The sequence below is a fragment of the Gossypium arboreum genome, chromosome 7 (assembly GCF_025698485.1).
Source record: "Gossypium arboreum isolate Shixiya-1 chromosome 7, ASM2569848v2, whole genome shotgun sequence".
NCBI lineage: Eukaryota > Viridiplantae > Streptophyta > Magnoliopsida > Malvales > Malvaceae > Gossypium > Gossypium arboreum.
In genome coordinates, this window is record NC_069076.1 from 103,021,000 (window position 1) to 103,041,689 (window position 20,690).

Below are 20,690 nucleotides of genomic sequence, written 5' to 3' on the forward strand. Positions count from 1 at the left end.
TCTCTGCCAATACAGAGATGCTAAATCATCTTAGATTTGCTTCAATGTAAACACGTGAAAGCCAAATCAGCTATGTCTTCGATCTACTCCCTACCAATACAGAGACGCCAAATCTGGTATCTTCGATCTGCTCCTTGACAATACAGAGACACCAAATCATCTTGGATCTGCTTCAGTATAAATACTTGAAGGTTAGATCTACTATGCTTTAGCCTATTACCTTACTGCTTGAGGGGTTAAGGCGCACCAATCTTCATTATCCCTTTGAAGGATATGACCTGTATAATGTGTATGAGTTCATGCCTAATGATTAGGATGCTATGATCGAAATGAGTCAAATGCTCCTAATTAAACCTGTTATAATGCAAAATGTCTATGAATATGACCCCTATTCTAGACGTCACTACTCATTCCTTCGTCGTAGCTCATCCTTGTTTCTCTCAAAATATCACTCCTACTCAGCCTCCAAATATTATGACCCACCGAAAATGTCTGTAAAATGATCCTCTGATCGAATCGTTTGATTTATCCAATCATCATTTAGACTGAAGAAGAAATTTCAATTTCCCCGAGTACATCCGACCCTCACATATAGGAATTTCTTAAACAATTGTCCTGTTTCAGTTTCTTGTATTATCTAGAAATTTTTAGAGTAATATGCAAAACTTTATTTGTAAAGATATTTAGTTCATCAATCATTATTTCTATGTAACACACTTTATGAATAATAGAGGACGAATAAATAGATCTAGAGGATAATTAAATTTGAATAAATTTGTCCAAAAATACAAAGGAAATTAATCTGATAGCTTATCTTTGAGAAGAAAAAGAATCTAAAGATAGCAAGCAGGACAAAAGTTAGATGCCCAAGATATCGCCGCTTGAGCGTCTATACACCAGCTCCATGAAGACTTTTTTTTTTAGTTCAACATGTGTTTAAAAGATCTAAAGTAATTCGTTGATGCCTCGATATGTAACATACTTCACTTCTTGTCGAATCCGGTATAACAAAGTTACTGCATGACTTTCCAAATTTGAGCTGCCCTTTCGGGTTTTCAACTCAAAACCCCTTTGATCTCAAGGCGCCCTTTGCGGGTTTTCACATCGGCCTCTCCATTTTTTCTTTTTTCTTTTTTCTTTTTTTTTTCATTTCTTTTCTTTTCTTTTTTTTTCTTTTTTTTGTGAAATAGAAGTCCCAAAGTGCCCTTTACGGGTTTTCACCTTAGCTTCCTTTCTCCTTCAGACAAAGTACTCCTTGACCGAGTCCGAATTCACTGGATCAGATAAATTCTTCCTATCCATTTCTTGTCAAAATCAGTGCATCTCTAAAGAAAGCCCTCTTCGCAACATATGGCCCTTTCCAATTCGATATCCTTTTGCATGGGAAGGATATCTTTCAGCACAATGTTTCCTTTATGAAATTCTTTTGGACGAACCTTCTTTGTTATAAGTCTGTGTCATCCATTTTTGGTACATTTGCTTAGGATGAATACTTTCAAGTTAAGTTTACTAGAGGTATTCAATTCTTGACTCCATCAAAGCTTAGAGGAAAAATCTTGATTCACAAACCCATGAGAAAGGGATTGCCCCAGCAGCAGTCCTGGCTGTTGTTTGTCAAACCCTACAAAAAGATGGTTCAATGATTCTCAGCAGACAAGAATGAAGTTGCTGACTTTATCCTTCAACCTGGAAAGCTGAGGTACAGAGATTACTCTCGGAGCATACATCCCACCATGACTCGATGATGTTTCTGAAGCATCCCTAATCTTCATAAATTGTCCCCAACTGTGAAGCTGCCAAATGAGTGTAGCAAATAGGAGCCACAACAAATATGGCTGTAGTGCTCATTTGATACATATAGGATAGAGAATGAACAAACTATTGCAGATCATCAGCCAAAAACCCAGCCTGGTCTAAGAGAACATGATAGTGAGTCTGCCTCGTGATTCCAATCATTCCAGCATGGGTACCAAGGTAAAAATTATTGTTCTTTGGATGGCATACTTTGTTGTCAATGACAGTACCATGTAGCACATTGTCAGGAGATCCCTATTGAAAAGAAACTTGGTATGATGGTTTTTCATACAACAATAACCACAATATTTAGGGTTCCACTTCTCGTTAAGGAACTTGCAAGTCTCAACAACTTAATCAAAACTTGATTGAATTGAGACTCGCTAACCCAATCCCTGAAAATAATGATTTGATCAGGTTTTCTCTTCCCTAAACTTGTATAGAAGTCTAAGAGATTCCTTCATGATACCGTCATCCACTTTGTTAGAAATTGGTTTTGAAGAAAGAATCTATCATTTTAAACTTCAGAGACTACGTACGGCCTGATACTCCATAGCTGGAAATCAATGGCCACCGCCTGGAGCTAACCATCGCAACTATTGACGGCACATCAGACTGCTCAGGAAAGCCAAACAATGCACCCATTCCAAGGATGATGGTTGGAACCTTTGAAACAACTGGAATTGAAGTTGTTTGCCCCAGCATAAGCATAGAGAGTAGGCGGTAGTTTCTTATGTCAATTTTATCAGTCTCGGTCATCTTCTGTAATTTGTTTTTTCTTCTTTTTCTTTTCTTTTGGCAACCTTTGCTGTACTGTGGTATGGCGCATTATCTTTGAAAAGACTGCAAACTTTTGGCATTGTGCAGTTATATATAATCTTTTTTTTTTGAAATGGATGACTTTTGACTTTGTAATATTGGCATATGAAGCTATCTCCCCTCTTAATGGAGCAGTTGACGTCCATAAAGATAAGTCATTGTCAGCTTGAAACTTTTGACGAGCTCGGGCCCATAACATACATGCCCTATAAGTCTTGACTCCCTTAAATTTGGCATTCATTGTACAACTGATGTGATCCCTTTTCATGGTGGACCAATAGTGCCCCAAAACCTCATGTTTATTCTGGCAATTGCAAATCCTCCTGCATGCGTTTTTGGACCACATTTTTGAATTCCCATAATAGTCTCAACAAGGTCTTGTCTTGTCTCATCAGCTAATTCTAATTTTGCAATCTTTCCTTCCTCTAAGGCTATATTTCCTACCACCACTTCATGGGGTATAAACCATTTTCAACAAATTCAGAAACAAGTCACAATTTCTGTCACCTTCAAAGTACTGAGATTCCTCTAAACACATATCGCACTCAAAAGGAACTCTAGATCTGTAGTATCGTTGCTGGTGTCATTTATATCTAGGGATCTATGATAGGCACACAAAAGAATATACAAGGAATAAATGAATTTAAGAATGACTATTTACATGAAATGAAAATTTATAAAGAATGTCAAATGTCAAAAGAATCAGAATGAAAGAGTATTTACTCGGATAAATAATAAAAGTATATTTTATTGAAAATAAAAATGTCTGAACATGAGCCCACTTCTCAAAAGAAATCTCATTACTCCTTGGCTTTAAAGCAATAAGAGTCTTCTAAATATTACTCCGTAAAATTCCTAAAGATTACAGGAAGTTCTTCTGTAGTCCAATTGTTTAAAGAACTTCCCGGTTCGTAAGGGTGAATGCCCTCAAAGATTCTTTGTTCAGTCCCTTCCTCATTGATGATTTTCATTTCCAAACACCCCCTTCTCCGGGTAAGCTATTCCTCCTGACGCAAAAGTCGGGGATATGTAAGGGAACATCGTTAATTCCTATTCAACTTTTTTTTCACTCAGCCGTGACCCTATTCTCTCTCTCTCTTTTTCTTTCTCTTTTTGATAACTTTAACTAATTAGAGTCTTTTTATAATTTTGAATGCAAATGATGTGATGAGGTGCTATTAGATGCAAATGCATGAATGCAAAAGGATATCGATTCTAATTCAATTTCATTTTAGAAAATATTATTTATGGAACAAAAAACTTTTCATAAAACGAATTACAAATACGCTTTCACTCGTAGGCCCAGAGTCTTAACCTTATCTAATAACAAAGCTAACTTTCGACCACGATCTGACTGTAGCTCATATTGGTGCTCAACGTGCTTGCCCTTTCTACCAGTATCTGTAAATGATCAGCTATCTCTTGAATTTGAATTACGGCTTCACCTATGAAGTAAGCTTTACAGCTAAAGACACATTCTCCAATATCTGTGAAGTTGCTCTGATTACCTTGAAAGAAAGATTGGCGAACAAGTAGGCATTCCAGCTTCGCAGCATACTGCCTTAAAATGATATCAAACATCCTCAGTGCTTCTTGAGAGTTTTTAAATTTCTGCCTCCACAGAACATTTCGAATTGCTTGCATGAGTATCTATTTATAGTTGAGCCTCCACAAATCCAACGATACAAATCAATTACATCAATGGTTAAGATTAAAGGATATCTACAAGTTAAATCTCCAAGATTACAAGATCATATCTTCAAGATTGCATATCATATCTAAGATTGCATATCATATCTAAGATTGCATATCCTTAAAGATTATATTTCCATATGAGTCAAGCTTATAGATGGACCTTAAATCTTTTCAAGTAATGGGCCATTCCAATTGGGCCAAATTATATCTTTGTAATTTTAGACTGAACTTGGACTTCATTTTTTTTGGGTTTATTATTTTTGTTTTAGGACTTATTTCTGGGTCCGGGCAAAATTGAGTGTCTACAATTGGTTTCGATTAATAATTGAGACAGCGTTAAAGTTTTAGGTTCAAGTCTTGTGGATGGTGAAATAGATGTTGAAAGAGTTTTATGGGGTTTAAGGATTTGATTTAACTCGACTTCAAATTTAGTTGGGCTCAAAATGACTATAAGATGTAGAGTCTAAAAAAATTGTCTTTTCCATTGGTCCGTGAAAAATAAATATAGTTGGATTGAACAAAAAACTTGAAAAATACAAAATCAATTTGAGTAGTAAGATTCAAATATGTTTTGATTTTATTGTTTATTTAAATATATTTGATTTGATTTGATTCATCAAATGAGCTCGCGAATGTTAGTACTAGAGGCAACGGAGTCAAGACAAAATAGTGGAGCCCTATCATGAGCTGTAATAGTATCTGTAACAACATATGTAAATACCTGAACATTCTTATCAATAAGATATGAGAAAATATTACTCAATAATATTGTAATTTCTTATGTCATGTTTATAGTGCAAATTGTAGTTACATGATTAAATAATTTATATTTTCTAAATATTAATTATTATAAAAATATTACTATAATAACAATAATTTCTAAACAAGTAAAAAATTAAAATAAAATCATCATATGTACTATGTTAGTCTAAAAAGTAATGATAATATGATTATTAATAAAAATAACAAGAAAAGTAAAACATCATATGCAATTTTATCTAATTGTTCTAGTGCATATTTGTTAGGTTATTCCCTCTTTAATATTTAACATATGCTCATTACCATCATTTGCATTTGAATCTGAATCATTAAAATTATCAAGATGCACTCTTCGAAATATGGAACATCTTAATTTCACCTATGATTGAAGTTATGAAATATGAAATATGCTAATATGATTCAATCTTATTATTTTATATTATACTAAGGTGATGTTGTTAATATAGGAAAATATTTTTTTAAAGCAACAAATGTCTTCTCAACCATATTTCAAAACCTCGAATGTTATAAATTAAATAGTTCACTAGCTGTCTATGGTGCTTATGTCTAACACCATTTTCTCAAATAGTATTATATATCATGATATAGTTTAAGAAAACCTTTAATATTTACATAATTAGCATTGACCTTATAATATTTGTGTTCACAGTTCAAATAGCTCAGATCTTTAATTATAAAATTTATATAAACTTAACTTGGAGAAAGATTAATGTTAAGTTATATCCCTTTTATAATACTAAATTAAGTGAAAAATAGCATAAAATTTATAATATATAACCTTTATAAATAAGGTTTTATAAATTATCCAATAATTTTCATAACACTTTTATAAATAATATAATTTTTGCCATAATTTTAGAAAGCTATTTTTATAAATAAATTGTGATAAAAATTATAACATTTTTTATAAATAAAATTTTATTTTTATAATATATAGCATTAGCATATAATTAAGTACTTCTTAGCCATAATTTGTATAAAAATAAATTTTAAAATTAAACTAATATACTTACCCATATAATTACTCAAGTTTTCACCCTCTCGCATAATTAAAATTGTTATTGAGATAATCTAATTACACCAATTCATTGAGACCCACCAATTACAATGGTTACTTAAACATGTTATCTTTGTGTAATTATAAATAATTACACCTAAAAATGACTTTTCAAGCACTACCCAAGAAACTTGATAACTTTTTTCAATTTGATCCTTTTAACTATTAAATCTAGAAGTAAAAAGAAACTATAAATAAATTATAATATTTTAAAAAAATTTTAAAAATTTATAGGTAACTACATGATACTTTGTTACACGATTATACCTTAACACAATCTGAATTCAAAGATGAAGTTGAAAAAAATTGCGAAATTCCAAAGGAAAAAATTGTAAGGACTGCTCGTTTTTTTTCAAAACCAAACTGAGATACATCAATAACGACACGTGCTTAGGCCATCTCACGAAGCACCAAATCCAGTAATAAAACGATAGCAGCCCTTTGATATAACTGGTCAGCGAAACCATCGACTGACACGTGGTTGATTTTGGTTGGTCTTTTATTTTTTTATATCACCTCCCAAATAATTGAAATAAAGAAGCTAATAAAGGAAAAAGGAAGTGAAAGGAATATATATATATATATATATATTTATTTATTTATTTTTATTTTATTTTTTTTTTCTCAACGGAAAAAGAAGAGACTATTCGATTTAATCTCAGAAACAAAAGGCGAGAGAAGCGAGGAAGAAAAGGGGGGGAGAGAGAGAGAGAGAGCTGAAGATTTTGGACTGTTTGGTTTACTTGATAAAGTTAGATTGGGTGTGCCGGAGGAGTCTCCGGAATATTCTGCCGTTAGTCGCGATCGCGCCGGGCGGTGATCGGAATCTGATTGGTTTTCTGTTCTTCTTTTTACTTTTTTGGTGTGTGCGAATCCTTTATTTTTTGTCAGCGAAGATGGTGAACTCTATGGTAGAGAGAGCTACGAGTGACTTGCTGATCGGGCCTGATTGGGCTAGGAATATCGAGATCTGCGATATGCTTAATCACGACCCTGGGTATTCGTCGCTCTGGATTCCAATTTCTCCTCTCTTCTAAGAAGTTGTTATTGCTCTTATGATTCTATTGATGATTGTGTTCAATTTGATTATAAAAAATGAATATGAAGATTGTGAATCTAGTCTTCTTTCTTGTTTCGGTGTTGGACTTGCTTTTACTTCTTCTTTTTCTGAATTTTTCTCCTCTTGTTTTCTATTATTTGTAAAATTGAGAGAAGATAAATATTTTTTTTTCTCTTTTATAGCACGCAAGTTTAATGGGCGAGATTTGGTTCAGGAAATTTATTAGATCGATCACTTTGCTTTGCTTTTTCTCTCTTTGTTCAACATGTAATTTCAATCATGGATGTATTTGATTATAAGGGTTTTAAATGTGGCTTTTGTTGATTGATAGAGGATTTAATTTCATATAAAAACTTCGACTGGTTATAGAGAGTCAACAACCTTTCTCAAAGTGAAAGATAACCGTATGGCTTTATCTTGCTAATATTAAGTTTATTTTTCTCAAATATGAGCTGTATTTTTGTTAGCTTTAGATGAGCAGCTTCATGGTAATTAAGTTTAATACTGTTTTTTTTTGTTGATTATTTTTGGTCACTTTTGCCGGTTTTCTTTTTAGTTCTTGTGATTTATAGAAAGTAGAAAGGACTGAAGGTATGAACAAAAAAAAAAAAAAAAAAAGAAAGAAAGAAAGAAAGGACTGAAGGTTCAGTTTTCTAATTTTCTGGTTAACTCCAGAAGCTGACTGGATTTATATCTTTTAACTTTGAATAATTTTTGCTTTCTTAATCTAGTAGTGAAATGTTATGGTTATTATCAGGCAAGCAAAAGATGTTGTGAAAGGCATAAAGAAGAAGCTTGGAAGTAAAAATCCTAAAGTTCAACTTCTTGCACTAACTGTAAGCCGCTAGTAACTTTTACGTTGGTTTCTACTAATGCCTGGATATAATGATCACTTTTGTTGCCTGTTTTATTACCTGTTGCTTACATTGAGCTAAGCTTGTTTAAATTTGGTTTACTTCCCATGTTCTAGCTGCTAGAAACTATCATAAAAAACTGTGGGGACATTGTCCACATGCACGTTGCAGAGAGGGATGTTCTTCATGAGATGGTTAGAATAGTCAAGAAAAAGGTAGGGAGTCCCATTTTGTAGTTATTTTTTTCTAGTAAAAACTTCTTCTCAATTTTTGTACTGCTCAATTGTAGCCCGACTTTAATGTTAAAGAGAAGATATTGATTCTGATTGACACTTGGCAAGAAGCTTTTGGAGGTGCGAGGGCAAGATATCCACAATACTATGTTGCCTACCAAGAGTTGTTGGTATGTCTGCTAAGGACTCATCTCAAATTGTACAAGACATGCTTTGTATTTCTTGGGATCCAAGTCTTCATATGCTATCCTTCATTCATGATCTTAATTTGTATTCTTCATATGCTATCCTTCCACATAGTGTGGCCTTTTCCCCTTTCCTTTTTCCTCTCTGAGGCAAATTGGTTTGTTGTTCAGCGTCTTGGTGCAGTATTCCCACCAAGATCTGAGAGGTCTGCGCCCGTACTTACTCCTCCTCAAACACAACCTTTGTCTTCTTATCCTCCAAATATTCGCAATTCTGATCGGCAAGACACAGCTGAGTCTTCTGCGGAGTCAGAGTTTCCAACCCTGAGGTATTATTTTTGTTCCTTAGTTGTTTGAGTAGTAAAAGCATGGTTGTTTTTTTTAATGTTTTCCATTGTTCCCAGTCAATTTCATGATGGCCTAGTCTGTTTTTTCAGAAATTTCTGAATAATGTCTTTGTAGAAGTTGTGCTGCAGTAATATGGTTATGCAGAAGGCTGCTGCCCACAATAAGTTCTTTTAATGATTGTCTAATAAAAAATTACAGAGCTTATTGAAATATTTTTTGATATGGGCTTCACAGTGAGTTTTCATTTGCTTCGGAAGGATAATGTTTCATTCTGTTTGTGTGTATGAACTATTTAATATTTTCTCTGTATGAAAATAAGAGTAATTGTCAAAACAAACTCTTTGTTCACTCCTTAATGTATTTTTTAAAGAGATCAATGTGAGTTGTTGGGTAAAAACTTTCCTATTTGTTTTTAACTTCAGTTTTAGTCAGCACATCAGTGTTCCCTGTCCTTAGCTGGTAACCATGACTGGTGTTGTCACACCAATGATTATCCTTGTCTCCTAGAAATAGAGTAGTTGTAATAGTTGAAGCAATGTGAATGGTTTGTTCTATAATATTATTGATGGTGAAATTACATTGCTATACATATTGTTTTTTAACAGAAGTCTCATTTATCAGTTTGACAGAAATTCAGAATGCGCGTGGTATTATGGATGTTCTATCAGAAATGCTAAATGCAATAGATCCCGGAAACAAGGAGGTATTTGTTTGCATTTTGATATGTATAGGAATGAAGACATTTTGTTTACTTGCTAAATTAATTGTGTTCTGGCAAGTACATGGTAATGTAGTTTCTAAGTGGCAAGTCATTAATTGGATTTAAGGTGGCTACCTAAGTCTTAATATAACTGGCGTTTGCAAAAAAATCTGGTTGGCAATGCTCAAATTCATTAGATGGTGAACCAGTTTTTTTGTGTAAACTTATGTTTTTCCAGCTCTCATAATGAAAAATCTTTTCGAAAGTTTATGAAGTTTCACGCTGCTAAATCCTCTACTAAAGATATAATGCAAGTTGTGGTTTCTTTATGTTCAGTTTCTATTTGCATATTTACTGATCTTTTTTCATCTACCGTTTCAGGGACTTAGGCAAGAGGTGATTGTTGATTTGGTGGAGCAGTGCCGTACTTACAAACAAAGAGTTGTACACCTTGTTAATTCAACATCGTAAGGAAACAATCTTTTACTACAACTTTCCTGGGCCCTTCATACTCTCTATAAGTTGATGACTTGATGGTATCATCTGTTTTCATGAATGTGTCATGCTTTTCTGCATGGCATTCTCTTTTTATTTCATGGTCCTTAAGGTGATTTTGCTAGTATCACTATAAGTTGAAGACTTGATGTTATCATCTGTTTTCATGAATGTGTCATGCTTTTCTGCATGGCATTCTCTTTTTATTTCATGGTCCTTAAGGTGATTTTGCTAGTATCACTTGTTAAAAATACATACCGAGAAGAGGAGTGATATCCTGAGTTGAGATCAAAGGGACATCATTATTTATTCAATTAAATCTTGTTGCTATGGTGACTAGGAGCTGGAGCAACCTGTGAAGGAATTGATTTTTGTATCAATTTTTTCCCCTAACCTATGCCAGTGAATATCTTTTTTGCATTTATATAAATTTGTGTGATATTTCACTTATTATGGCATGTTAGCTTACAACCTCTATGGATTGTTACAAGAAATTGTGTGAAATGCTTTTAACGTTTAAGACACATATCACCTTTGGTTATCTATCTCTTGCAGGGATGAGTCACTTTTATGTCAAGGTTTAGCATTGAATGATGATTTGCAACGCGTACTAGCAAGGCATGAAGCAATAGCTTCAGGAACTCCTTCTCAAGCAAACAAACCTAAGCCTGAACCTGCAAAAGAACTTGTGAATGTCGGTAGTCCACTAATTGATACTGGAGACAGTAGCAAGCAGTCTGAGGGGAGGTAATTAGGCTTCTTTGAACTGGATTCCATATGCAGGGATCTTGTGATTAAAATTATTGGTGTTTTGTATTTTAATCTTTTTATTACAACTAACGTAGGAATATGCTTAGAATTGCAAGTTCTCTTTGTTACATATGCTGCATTATACTTCTTTTCCTAAGCATTACTGGTGGTAGCCATACATTTCTCCTCGCATCTTGGAACTTAATTACAAGTTTCTTTCATCTATTTGGTTCATTGAATCCTTGGTACAATTTGGTTCCTGGGTTTTTTGAAACAAATTGCTTATTGCAGATGCATGGTTATGTTGAAGTGGCAGTCTCTTTAACATTTTAGATCTAGGGATTAGTAGCGAATTTACCTCTACAAGGAGTGGCTGAGTTGCTTATAAAATGTTATGTTGCTAGGATTAACATTTAAATTTATTTAATTTTGGGTTATCTAAAACCCTTCATCTTATATTTCCAGTAGCTTGAGCTTTAACTAACGGGGTTTTTTCACAGATCCACTTCAAGCACTGTTACAAGTTCACCATTTAATCAGTTACTGCTTCCTGCTCCTCCTGCAACTAATGGTTCAACTCCTCCACCAGCTGCCAATCCCAAAATGGACTTGCTTAGTGGTGATGACTTCAATTCACCTAAGGCAGATAATTCACTGGCCCTTGTTTCTTTGGGTGAACCACAACAAGCACCTCCTGCATCACAGCAGAATGCCCTCGTTCTCTTTGATATGTTCTCTGATGGTAGCAACACCTCCAATTCTGTTAACACACAGTCTTCAGGTTTGGCTGGACAAACCAACCCTTTGACTCCTCAAATTCAGCAGCAGCACCAGCAGCAGCACAATTTTCATGCAAATGGAACTGCACCAAACATGGGAGCACCTCCTCAATATGAGCAGCCATATGCTCAAGGCACCGTTCCTGCCTGGAATGGTCAGCTGGTTCAGCAGCAACAGCCACCCTCACCAGTCAATGGTTCGATTCTGATTACAATAGATTTCTGATGCACAAGTAGATCATTTTACTTTTGGCACAGCTCCCTAGGGATAGGCACATGTAAGCACGGCATGCCACGTACCATTCTAGGAAATTAATAATAAATAATCATGGTCTTCCTCTCAAGAAATTTATGTAGTGACATTCTAGGCTTCTTTGGCAGGCTGAATTTATATTCTTGCTTCCACTACATCTAAAATTAATGAACCTTTCTTTTTGCATGTGGAGAAGGTGCTGAGAGCAGTGGCTCACTACCACCACCACCCTGGGAAGCACAGGCAGCAGACTCTAGCCCAGTTGCAGGTGCTCAGCATCCCCAGTATGTGGGAAGTGATCAAATGGCGGGTGTGTACATTCAGCCAACCACAACTGGTCATTTACCAACGACTAATAATCATGTGGCTCTGGGAAACCAGTTTGCTGGTTATCATCCACAGCCAATCCAGGGAGCACCACAGTATACAGGCATGCTTCCACAGCAAATGCCTGTGGGCCAGATGAGTTCCATGTATCCTCATCAAATGCCAACGGGCCAGATGGGTTCAATGTATCCTCAGCAAGTGCTGGGGGCCCAGATGGGTTCAATGTATCCTCAGCAAATGCCAGCTGGCCAGATGGGTTCGATGTATCCTCAGCAAATGTATGGCAACCAAATGGGAGCATATGGGTATGGTCAGCAACAGTATCTCAATCAGCAAATGTATGGGCTATCCATCCGAGATGACAATGCCCTGAGAAACTCTTCCTACCAGGTTTCCACTTCATCTTACGTTCCGCCTAGTAAGCCTTCAAAACCTGAGGATAAGCTGTTTGGGGACCTTGTTGACATGGCTAAAATTAAATCAACAAAAACCACTCCTGGAAGAGCTGGTAGCATGTGAACCTGGATTTGGTTTTTCTTTTTTACATATTTTTTTTTGGTGGCTAACTTGTTTCTTATTTTATCTCATTTTCCTTCGTTAGATATTTTTCTTGACTCATATTTGGTGTTGAATGTTTGGTATTGGAATCATGTACACTCCCTGTAGAGAAAATAGAAAGATCTCGCTTTCGGTTATAGGTTGAGTTTATAGATTTGATTCTCTCTGTTTTTTTCAGACCTGTGGAAATTTTTATTTTTATTTCAATTTTTATTGTAATAAATAATATAATGTACATGTCGAAATTTTCTTTCCCAAGTTTTAAGGCACTATTAGACATTAGGCATTTTGAAATGCATGTTGCAATGATTTTACTTTTTCTGGAATTTTACTTTTGACTTTATTAAATTAGAGGATTAGTCCAGATTTCTATGCAAATTTGTCCTTCTACCTTTTTGGGATAATGTTTTGTTGTATCCATGTGTAACAATTTGCCTTGGAGAAGGCGAAACTCTTTATCTTTTGTTGTTAACTATCAGAATCCACCTTTATTTTCCCAACATAGTCCGTCCTTCCTAAGTTGATGAAGATGCAAGCAACCTTATAAAGTTAAACTAAAAACAATGGGTTTCTTAATAACCTAGTCAAAAAGTCAGGCTATGACTATCATTCAGTTTAGTTGGTTTGGTTCGTAGGGACTCGGCCTAAAGTGGGGCTATGCATCTTATTTAGTTGGTTTGTTTCATACGGGTCAAATCTTGAATTGAAGTTTTATGAATTCATATTTGGTAACGTAAATATCTTTAATTTGATTTTAAGTTGTTTCAACTTCGGTTTCCTTATAAAAATTCAATATAAATATTTAATATTATTTTAAAAATAAATCTAATTCTGGAGTCGGTTTATAATCTATGCCATGAATTTTTTTAAAATTTTAAGATGTTGCTAGTTAACTGAATTTTAATTTGATTGACATCATTATTGGAATATTTTGGAGAGTGTAAATTCGGAAATCCTTTAGGGATTTAGGATGGTTTAGGTTGATCAATTTAGAAAAAGTAATAATTTTTTTTAATATTTATGTTTTTCTAATAATTTTTTAATCAAACCCAACATATCAATAAATAGTAACCTGAACAATTAAATAGTATAAAAAGAATCTCTAATCTATTGATTTGGGGTGGACGTAGAGCGGCAAAACGAACGGGCATGAATCAGCCCAATATGACCCAAGATTTGGTCCAGTTTGGATTAAATCCTGCCAGCCCAGTCCACTGCCAGCCGTGCTTAGATTCTTAAAACTCTTACAACCACAACCCATGACCCGACGGTTTTTTTTCTCACATCACCAAAATCAGACCACGACCAAAAGCTTCCTTTTCCTATCATTTCAGGGATCTTCCCCAGGTCAGATTCTTAAGCTCGTCCTTTTCTTTTTTGTCCTTTTTTTTTAATTATCAATTATTGCTCTAATTGATTTCTATATCCCACATCTTAATTGATCCGATCTCTAACAAAACCTGGACAATTAATTCTTTTCATAAATAATAAAAACCTTAGTGGAAATTCTTAACAAAGCTGCTTTTTTGTTTTCAATTTTACAGCTATTTTTCACTCTGATACAGAATTATATAATTTGTTTTGAAGTATTTTGAATTTCCTACAAGCAACGAGAGATGCAGGTTAGTTGATATTTATATAGATGGTATAGATGGCTTTTAAAAAAATCTTGCGTATTTAATAAAATACATGTAGATCGCCGAAGACGTTAGTTTGGGTTTTCGTTAAAAAAAAAAACGATTATCCCCTTGATTAATATAGTTGAAATCTTTATATGAAGGCATCAAGGGCAAGGTTGTTTAAGGAATACAAAGAGGTGCAGCGAGAAAAGACGGCGGATCCCGATATTCAGCTTGTTTGTGATGATTCCAACATATTTAAATGGACTGCTCTAATCAAGGTTGTTTCTAAACTAAAAAATGGAGGAAAAAAGAAAATTGTAGACATTATTTATTGTCTATGTCATCTAGAGTTTTTTTTTTTTTTTTTCCTCGATACATATTGGGGGTATGGGTATATGTGAATGATTCTCCAAGAAGAAAACTTAGAGAAAGTTGAATATGCTCATATTCAGACACATACCCATATCCGGATTTCACCATTGAATCCTGGTTATATAGAATTTTATTTTGATTTTGTCTAAATTATATGATTATATATATAGGGACCATCTGAGACACCTTATGAAGGTGGAGTGTTTCAGCTTGCATTCGCTGTTCCTGAGCAGTACCCTTTGCAACCCCCTCAAGTGCGGTTCTTGACAAAAATATTTCACCCCAATGTGCATTTTAAGGTATGATTTCCTTGCCTTGATAGCTGTATATTATCTACCGGAATATTTGACTGCATAAAATGGAATGAAGGAAAGATGTTTTGATTCTTAAAGATAGCAATTGCATCTTAGCATCTGATTTATATATGATGAACTTTCCATTCCTTTTTGGGGAATTTTGGGTACTTGGGGTTTTTCAACTAGGCAGCCATGAGCCTATGACTGCAAAACAGAAGGGATTTTTACACAGTATTCAAGGCTTTTCACCATAATATCTCTTAGGAGGCATATGGATCTAGAAATATTTAGATTACTCATCATGTTATCAGATATGATACATTATCAGACTTTGTTCATTTGATTGTAATGTAAGATTTTGCTGTTGATGAAGGAATCTAAGAATACCTGAAAACATATTTTACTAAATTGTCTTTAATCATAAATAGGATGAAAGAAGTTATTAAACTATGCTAAAAGTGAAATGACTGAAAATAAAGGAAAATTTTAATATAATAGTAATATACAAAATGCTAAAATCTTCAACTAACTAATAATTGAATAATGGAAAAACTAAATAATACTAATATTAATTGTAATGTAATAAACAAAATATAGGGTGTGTTTAGCATTCCTTTTCAAAAACATTTTCAAGCCAAACCAATTTTTAAATCATAAGCAATGTTAAACAAATAGCTTTTCAAGCCAAAAGTACTTTCAAACTGGGTTTTTAACCCAACCTAGAATGCTAAAAAGAAAATTTTCTTTAGCTTTCGAAACCTTTGGCTTTTGAAAAATCACATTTGTGCTAAATTATCTATTCGGCCTCAGTATTTAACTTCTAGCTCCTGGAAACTTATTTTTTAGTTTATAACATAAACATTTTCTTTTTAAAAGAACTTTTGGACAACAATGCTAAACATTTGAATCTTAAACCAAAATTTTCAAAAACATTTAATTATCCCATAATATAATCGGCAAATGTTAAAATTTTCTTAACAAACAATAATAGACAAAATTCACTCATTATAAATAAATATAGTTTAAATGTTACTTAAAAAGAAAAAACATGGAGAGTTTGATTCACTAGTATTTATTATTTTTTTTCTTGATTTTAATGAAAATGGATCATCGTCATCAAGAATGGGCTAAAGTTGTCACAAATTCTATATATTCTACACTAGCAAAGTAATGTAAAAGTACCTAAGAAACTTAACTGAGTCTTGGTACTATTGGTAATATCATATTATTGGCATAAAGTAATGTTGTTGAACCAAATGTGTTTATGCTATTACATATTGTAAGATTCTCACCGGGAACCTTACATTCCATGATCCAAACTGCTCTTTAGTTTTTGCAAAATACTTTGTTTAGTATGAATGTATATTTTTTTTCCTCTCTTTGCAATGTAGTATTTAAGATTGGCAATTCTTATGGCTAGGGGAGTGTAGGTTAGGAGAGATTTGTGAGAACCCTTTCCACCAAAAGATTGCATGAGACTGAGGAAGATTTTATTTTAATTCCATCTTCTCCAAGTTGGAGCAAAACTTTAGTCTCCGTCTATGGACTTTATTTTAATTACCAGATTTCCAGGAAGGAGCAATTGGGTCATAATGTCAGAAGATGAGAACAAAAGTTAACATTACAATCTTGTTTGTAAACTTGTACTCTGCTCTAGAACATGTTTTACTGGTGGAAAAAGGTAGAGCTTTGTCATCCATTCTATTGGCTTACATATTATAGGAATCCAACTTCTAACAAGTCTACGGATCATTAACATTTGAAACGTAACAACTCCATGATATTCAATTAAGAATTTAATCTGTATTTATTAATTATGTCTTCTACAGACAGGAGAGATCTGCCTTGATATATTGAAGAATGCATGGAGTCCTGCTTGGACACTTCAATCTGTTTGTAGGGCTATAATAGCCTTAATGGCTCATCCAGAACCCGATAGCCCTCTTAATTGTGATTCTGGTAAGTTGGTGTATTTGATGCTTTTCTTTTCTGTTTCTTAATATTATGAATTTACCTAGTATTGTAAAGATTATATAAAATATAAACATGAATCAAGAGTGTTCTTCATTTACTACTTAATACAGATATGTATTTATATCGTCATGGGTGAAAAGTCTTATATATCTAAGAATTTATAAATTCTATCGAACTTTAAGCTACTTCTATGTTTGATATCATCCTTGATGGACACTTTTCCTACTTGTGGGCAGGCAATCTTTTAAGGTCTGGTGATATGAGGGGATTCCAGTCCATGGCAAGAATGTACACCAGACTTGCTGCCATGCCTAAAAAAGGGTGAACTTAAATGGTGTAATGAACAGTCTTAAACTGTAAGCGATTCACTTGTTGTGCTTTCCAAATAACATTCAAGAATGTCTCCAGTTTTTCTGATCCAACATATAGATTATAGAACAACATTGATGTTTATGTATCTAGATTACCAATAAATCATTATCCTAAAGAAATTGAATTGTGTTTAAAAGCACTAAATAACATTATTGCAATTTCTATTCTAGTTTGTTGATATGTTTTTTCAGTAAAATGGTTTAATTATGAATTTCATCTCTCTACTGTCGAAAATTGAGTAGTCCAATTAGGTGATACTATTAGGCCTTGCAATTAATTGTTGTTTGAAAATTCTTTAATTCAGTAACTTATATGCAAGTGTCAGTCTAGCAAACTATGCAGTTTTAAGCAATTTTTTTTTCAAATTCGCCTAAATCAACCTTATTTTTAAAAAATGAGAATTATTACAGAAATTCTCTAAGGCATCAAAGTAAGCGGAAGTAAAATCAAAAGAGAAATAAGTTACGGACGAATAGAAAAATCACAAGAAAATAGTGCACGCTAAGTGGTTGAGTAAATGTTCTCAAAAGTATTAAAATTTACAACTAAGTAATTATAACCAAGGAGGAAGGCATTTATCTATAGTTGAGCTTTGCCTATTTACAATTATAGGCCATAAGGACTTAACTACCTTGGTAACTCTAGTTTTATCGGAGTGTTTCACTGGGCCACAACAGTTCAAGTAGACGGGCTTCTCCATATGTTCCACAAGTCAGGTTAATTCGAGTGGATTAAATAAATCTCATTTGATCAATAGACTATAATGAGATGTTTCATGCGCAATGGTCACGAGCTTTAATCCACGGCCTTTAACATTTTCCCCCACCCATTCTCGCAACGCTCTCGTCCCGTATTCGAACTGACACTGGTTTGATTCATTTGCCTCTTAACTAGTCTTTCTGTCGGGTTGTTCCGTTCTTTGAAACATTTACCTCGGCTTATGTTTCTGTCATCGCCTAACTTGAACTGTATTTCTCTATTAAACATCTTGATCGTAAGAGGTCATCGCACTTACTTACCCCTATTTTGACTTACCTCGACCGGGATCTTGTTGATCTATATAAAAAGACTTTGGTATACTCACATTGAACACCGAGTTAACCTTGAGTATTGTATTTAACTTTGGTTTGTAAACCCCTTGGCTTATCCACTTTAGAACTCTGAAAGAGTCATTGTGTATTTACCAAGCCAACGGTCAATTATAATATAAAACACTAGATAAGTGTTTAAACTATACTTCGTTCGTAACATTTACTCGATTTGAATGCTTGGGTTATCACTGCTTTTCCTACAAAGTCTGATGCAAAACCCATCTCTCCCATAGGTGGTAGCCGCACTAATAACTAAAGAAGCATCATATTGATTTTCTATCCCTCTAGCATTTCCAAAGAAGTCTTTGTAGCACTCCGATCTGGAAAGTCAATATTCCCACCACATAGAACATCCTTTGCTAGTTGGATTGCTGACAATACAATGGTTCCATTTCTCGTGTCTCGACTCATCGACACAATGCATTGTTGTTGTCGAGTATCCAAGATACAATCGGTAAAAGGAACCAAAAGAGGATTAATATTGTTAAGAAAATTCAAGTCAAGCACAAAGTCGTAATCATCTAAGTGAATTACCTTGAAGTCTTCGTCTTTCCATTTATCGATTTGTAGTTTCACTCTTTGTGCTTCTCTCATAGTTGAGACCTTTTTAGAATTAACAGTATCGATCTTTTTGGCTAATTTGCTAACCAATAGACCAAGTTTACCCACAACTTTCTCTGATATGAACAAATCAGATATCCCGTATTGACAAAAGCACTTCTCCTTCAGCCTGTGATGTTGGTATCCATGATAAACCGTAATTTATACATATTTTTACCCAATGTTTAATGCATTTTATGGATGATTTCTCATTAGAATTGGTGAATTCGATGCTCCTAATGCTTTAATTTCATGTTTTATACTTAAGAGAGCATAGGAGAGCGAAAGGAACGAGAAACGGGCTAAAAATGGAGAAAATGGGCCAAAGTACGAAATCAACACGGCCTGGACCTCCTCACACGGGCAGACCACACGGCCGTGTCAATTTGGCAGGCTCGAACACGGCCTGAAGAAATCGAACACGGGAGTGTGCCACGGGCGTGTCACTGCCGAGCCCAAGTTGAGTCCAGTTCGGAAAAGGCCAATTTTGAGGGTTTTTAGGCATTCCAAAGCCTATAAATACACCCTATAGGAGGAGGAAAAGGGAGACGGAGAATAGAGGGTAAGGAATTACTCCAAGGAAGCCGATTGATCCATCTTAGAAGCCGAATTCATCATCAAGACTGAAGATCTCTCCTCAATTTCCCCTCAAGAGATTTGGGTTTTCTTTATGTTTTGTATTCTTTATAATTCTGAGATTTTTTCTTATTTAGTTATGAACTAAATCCCCTAAATACCTAAGGGGAATGAAACCTAAGACGAATCTTGTTATTATTTTCTGAATCGTATGATAAATATTTTAACTTGTTCTTAATTATGTGTTCTTAATTCTTGTTTTGATATCCCAGGATACTGATTCAAGACATGCTCTTATACAGAGGGGGAATAGACCCTGTCTAATAGTACATTTGTCATAATTAAGCGGAGTTGATTGCGCGCCTAGAAATAGGGTGACAAGATTTTGCCGGATTAGGGTGAAACCTAATAAGGGGATCCACAGATCGAGTTAATGCAACCCTAAAGTGTTAATTAGAGAAAAGTCTCCGTTATTCAATCTAGGGATTAGACGTTATTAGTCTTGAATAGAGATAATAACATAACTTAGGGATCTCTACGGAACAAGTTGAATGAATAAATCGTCCGATTCGGAGCCAGAATAACAAGTAAAGTCTAGGTGGATTTTTCCTTAGGTATTGTCTTCATTCAATCTATTTTCCCAAAAGCAATTCCCCAATTCTATTCTTTGTGCGTTTTTAGTTTAGATCATTAGTTAATTAAAACAAAACCTCTTTATTCTTAGGCTAGATAATAAAAAGACAGTCATTACTAGTACTTTTAGTTCCTTTGGGTTCGACAATCCGGTCTTGCTAAAACTATACTACTGTTCGATAGGTACACTTGCCTACATCGCGATAATAGTTATTCCAAGAACGAGTAATTATAAATATTTAAAACCTATCACGAAATCACGCGATCAGTCCACAAACATTATCCCTTTTTACTTGTGATCCCTCTTCGTCTTCGTAGAATTGAGTATCATCGACCCAAGCTTTAAAGTTTCTTTCTAGCTTCGCTTCATCTTCTTTAGTGACTACAAATAGCTTAGATCGCTCTAGACAACCCCACATCTTATGCAAACCACAATATAATAAGCATTTCACTGGCTTCTTCTCATT

General features: G+C 34.3%; 2 protein-coding genes across 5 annotated transcripts; both read left to right on the forward strand.

Annotated features, from left to right (window-relative positions):
* Window positions 1-6,742: 6,742 nt before the first annotated feature.
* LOC108452945 (TOM1-like protein 9) lies at window positions 6,743-12,981 on the forward strand. The gene is made up of 10 exons (XM_017750765.2): window positions 6,743-7,142; window positions 7,963-8,041; window positions 8,176-8,274; window positions 8,349-8,462; window positions 8,649-8,806; window positions 9,447-9,528; window positions 9,907-9,992; window positions 10,576-10,767; window positions 11,271-11,746; window positions 11,999-12,981. The coding sequence occupies exons 1-10, from the start codon at window positions 7,042-7,044 to the stop codon at window positions 12,646-12,648; spliced, it is 2,037 nt and encodes a 678-aa protein (XP_017606254.1). The 5' UTR covers window positions 6,743-7,041; the 3' UTR covers window positions 12,649-12,981.
* An 821-nt stretch (window positions 12,982-13,802) lies between these two features.
* Window positions 13,803-17,470, forward strand: LOC108484114 (protein PEROXIN-4). 4 transcript variants are annotated; one of them, XM_053031234.1, is made up of 6 exons: window positions 13,803-14,034; window positions 14,253-14,309; window positions 14,468-14,587; window positions 14,852-14,980; window positions 16,807-16,936; window positions 17,188-17,470. In XM_053031234.1, exons 2-6 carry the CDS (start codon window positions 14,304-14,306, stop codon window positions 17,274-17,276), a joined length of 474 nt encoding a protein of 157 aa, XP_052887194.1. In that variant the 5' UTR covers window positions 13,803-14,034; window positions 14,253-14,303; the 3' UTR covers window positions 17,277-17,470. The 4 variants fall into 4 exon arrangements, with proteins under 4 accessions (XP_052887194.1, XP_017643388.1, XP_017643310.1 ...); XM_017787899.2 differs by having other exon boundaries at window positions 14,275-14,309; XM_017787821.2 differs by having other exon boundaries at window positions 13,806-14,034; window positions 14,232-14,309.
* The last annotated feature ends 3,220 nt before the right edge of the window (window positions 17,471-20,690 follow it).

Excerpts from the sequence above, each read along its gene's own strand:
- LOC108484114 (XM_053031234.1), top strand. Across the intron at positions 14,981-16,806 it reads ACCCCAATGTGCATTTTAAG|ACAGGAGAGATCTGCCTTGA; the intron begins GTATGATTTCCT and ends TGTCTTCTACAG. Across the intron at positions 16,937-17,187 it reads CCCTCTTAATTGTGATTCTG|GCAATCTTTTAAGGTCTGGT; the intron begins GTAAGTTGGTGT and ends ACTTGTGGGCAG.
- LOC108452945 (XM_017750765.2), top strand. The coding sequence starts at position 7,042 with ATGGTGAACTCTATGGTAGAGAGAGCTACGAGTGACTTGCTGATCGGG. Across the intron at positions 8,463-8,648 it reads TTGCCTACCAAGAGTTGTTG|CGTCTTGGTGCAGTATTCCC; the intron begins GTATGTCTGCTA and ends TTTGTTGTTCAG. Across the intron at positions 9,993-10,575 it reads CACCTTGTTAATTCAACATC|GGATGAGTCACTTTTATGTC; the intron begins GTAAGGAAACAA and ends TATCTCTTGCAG.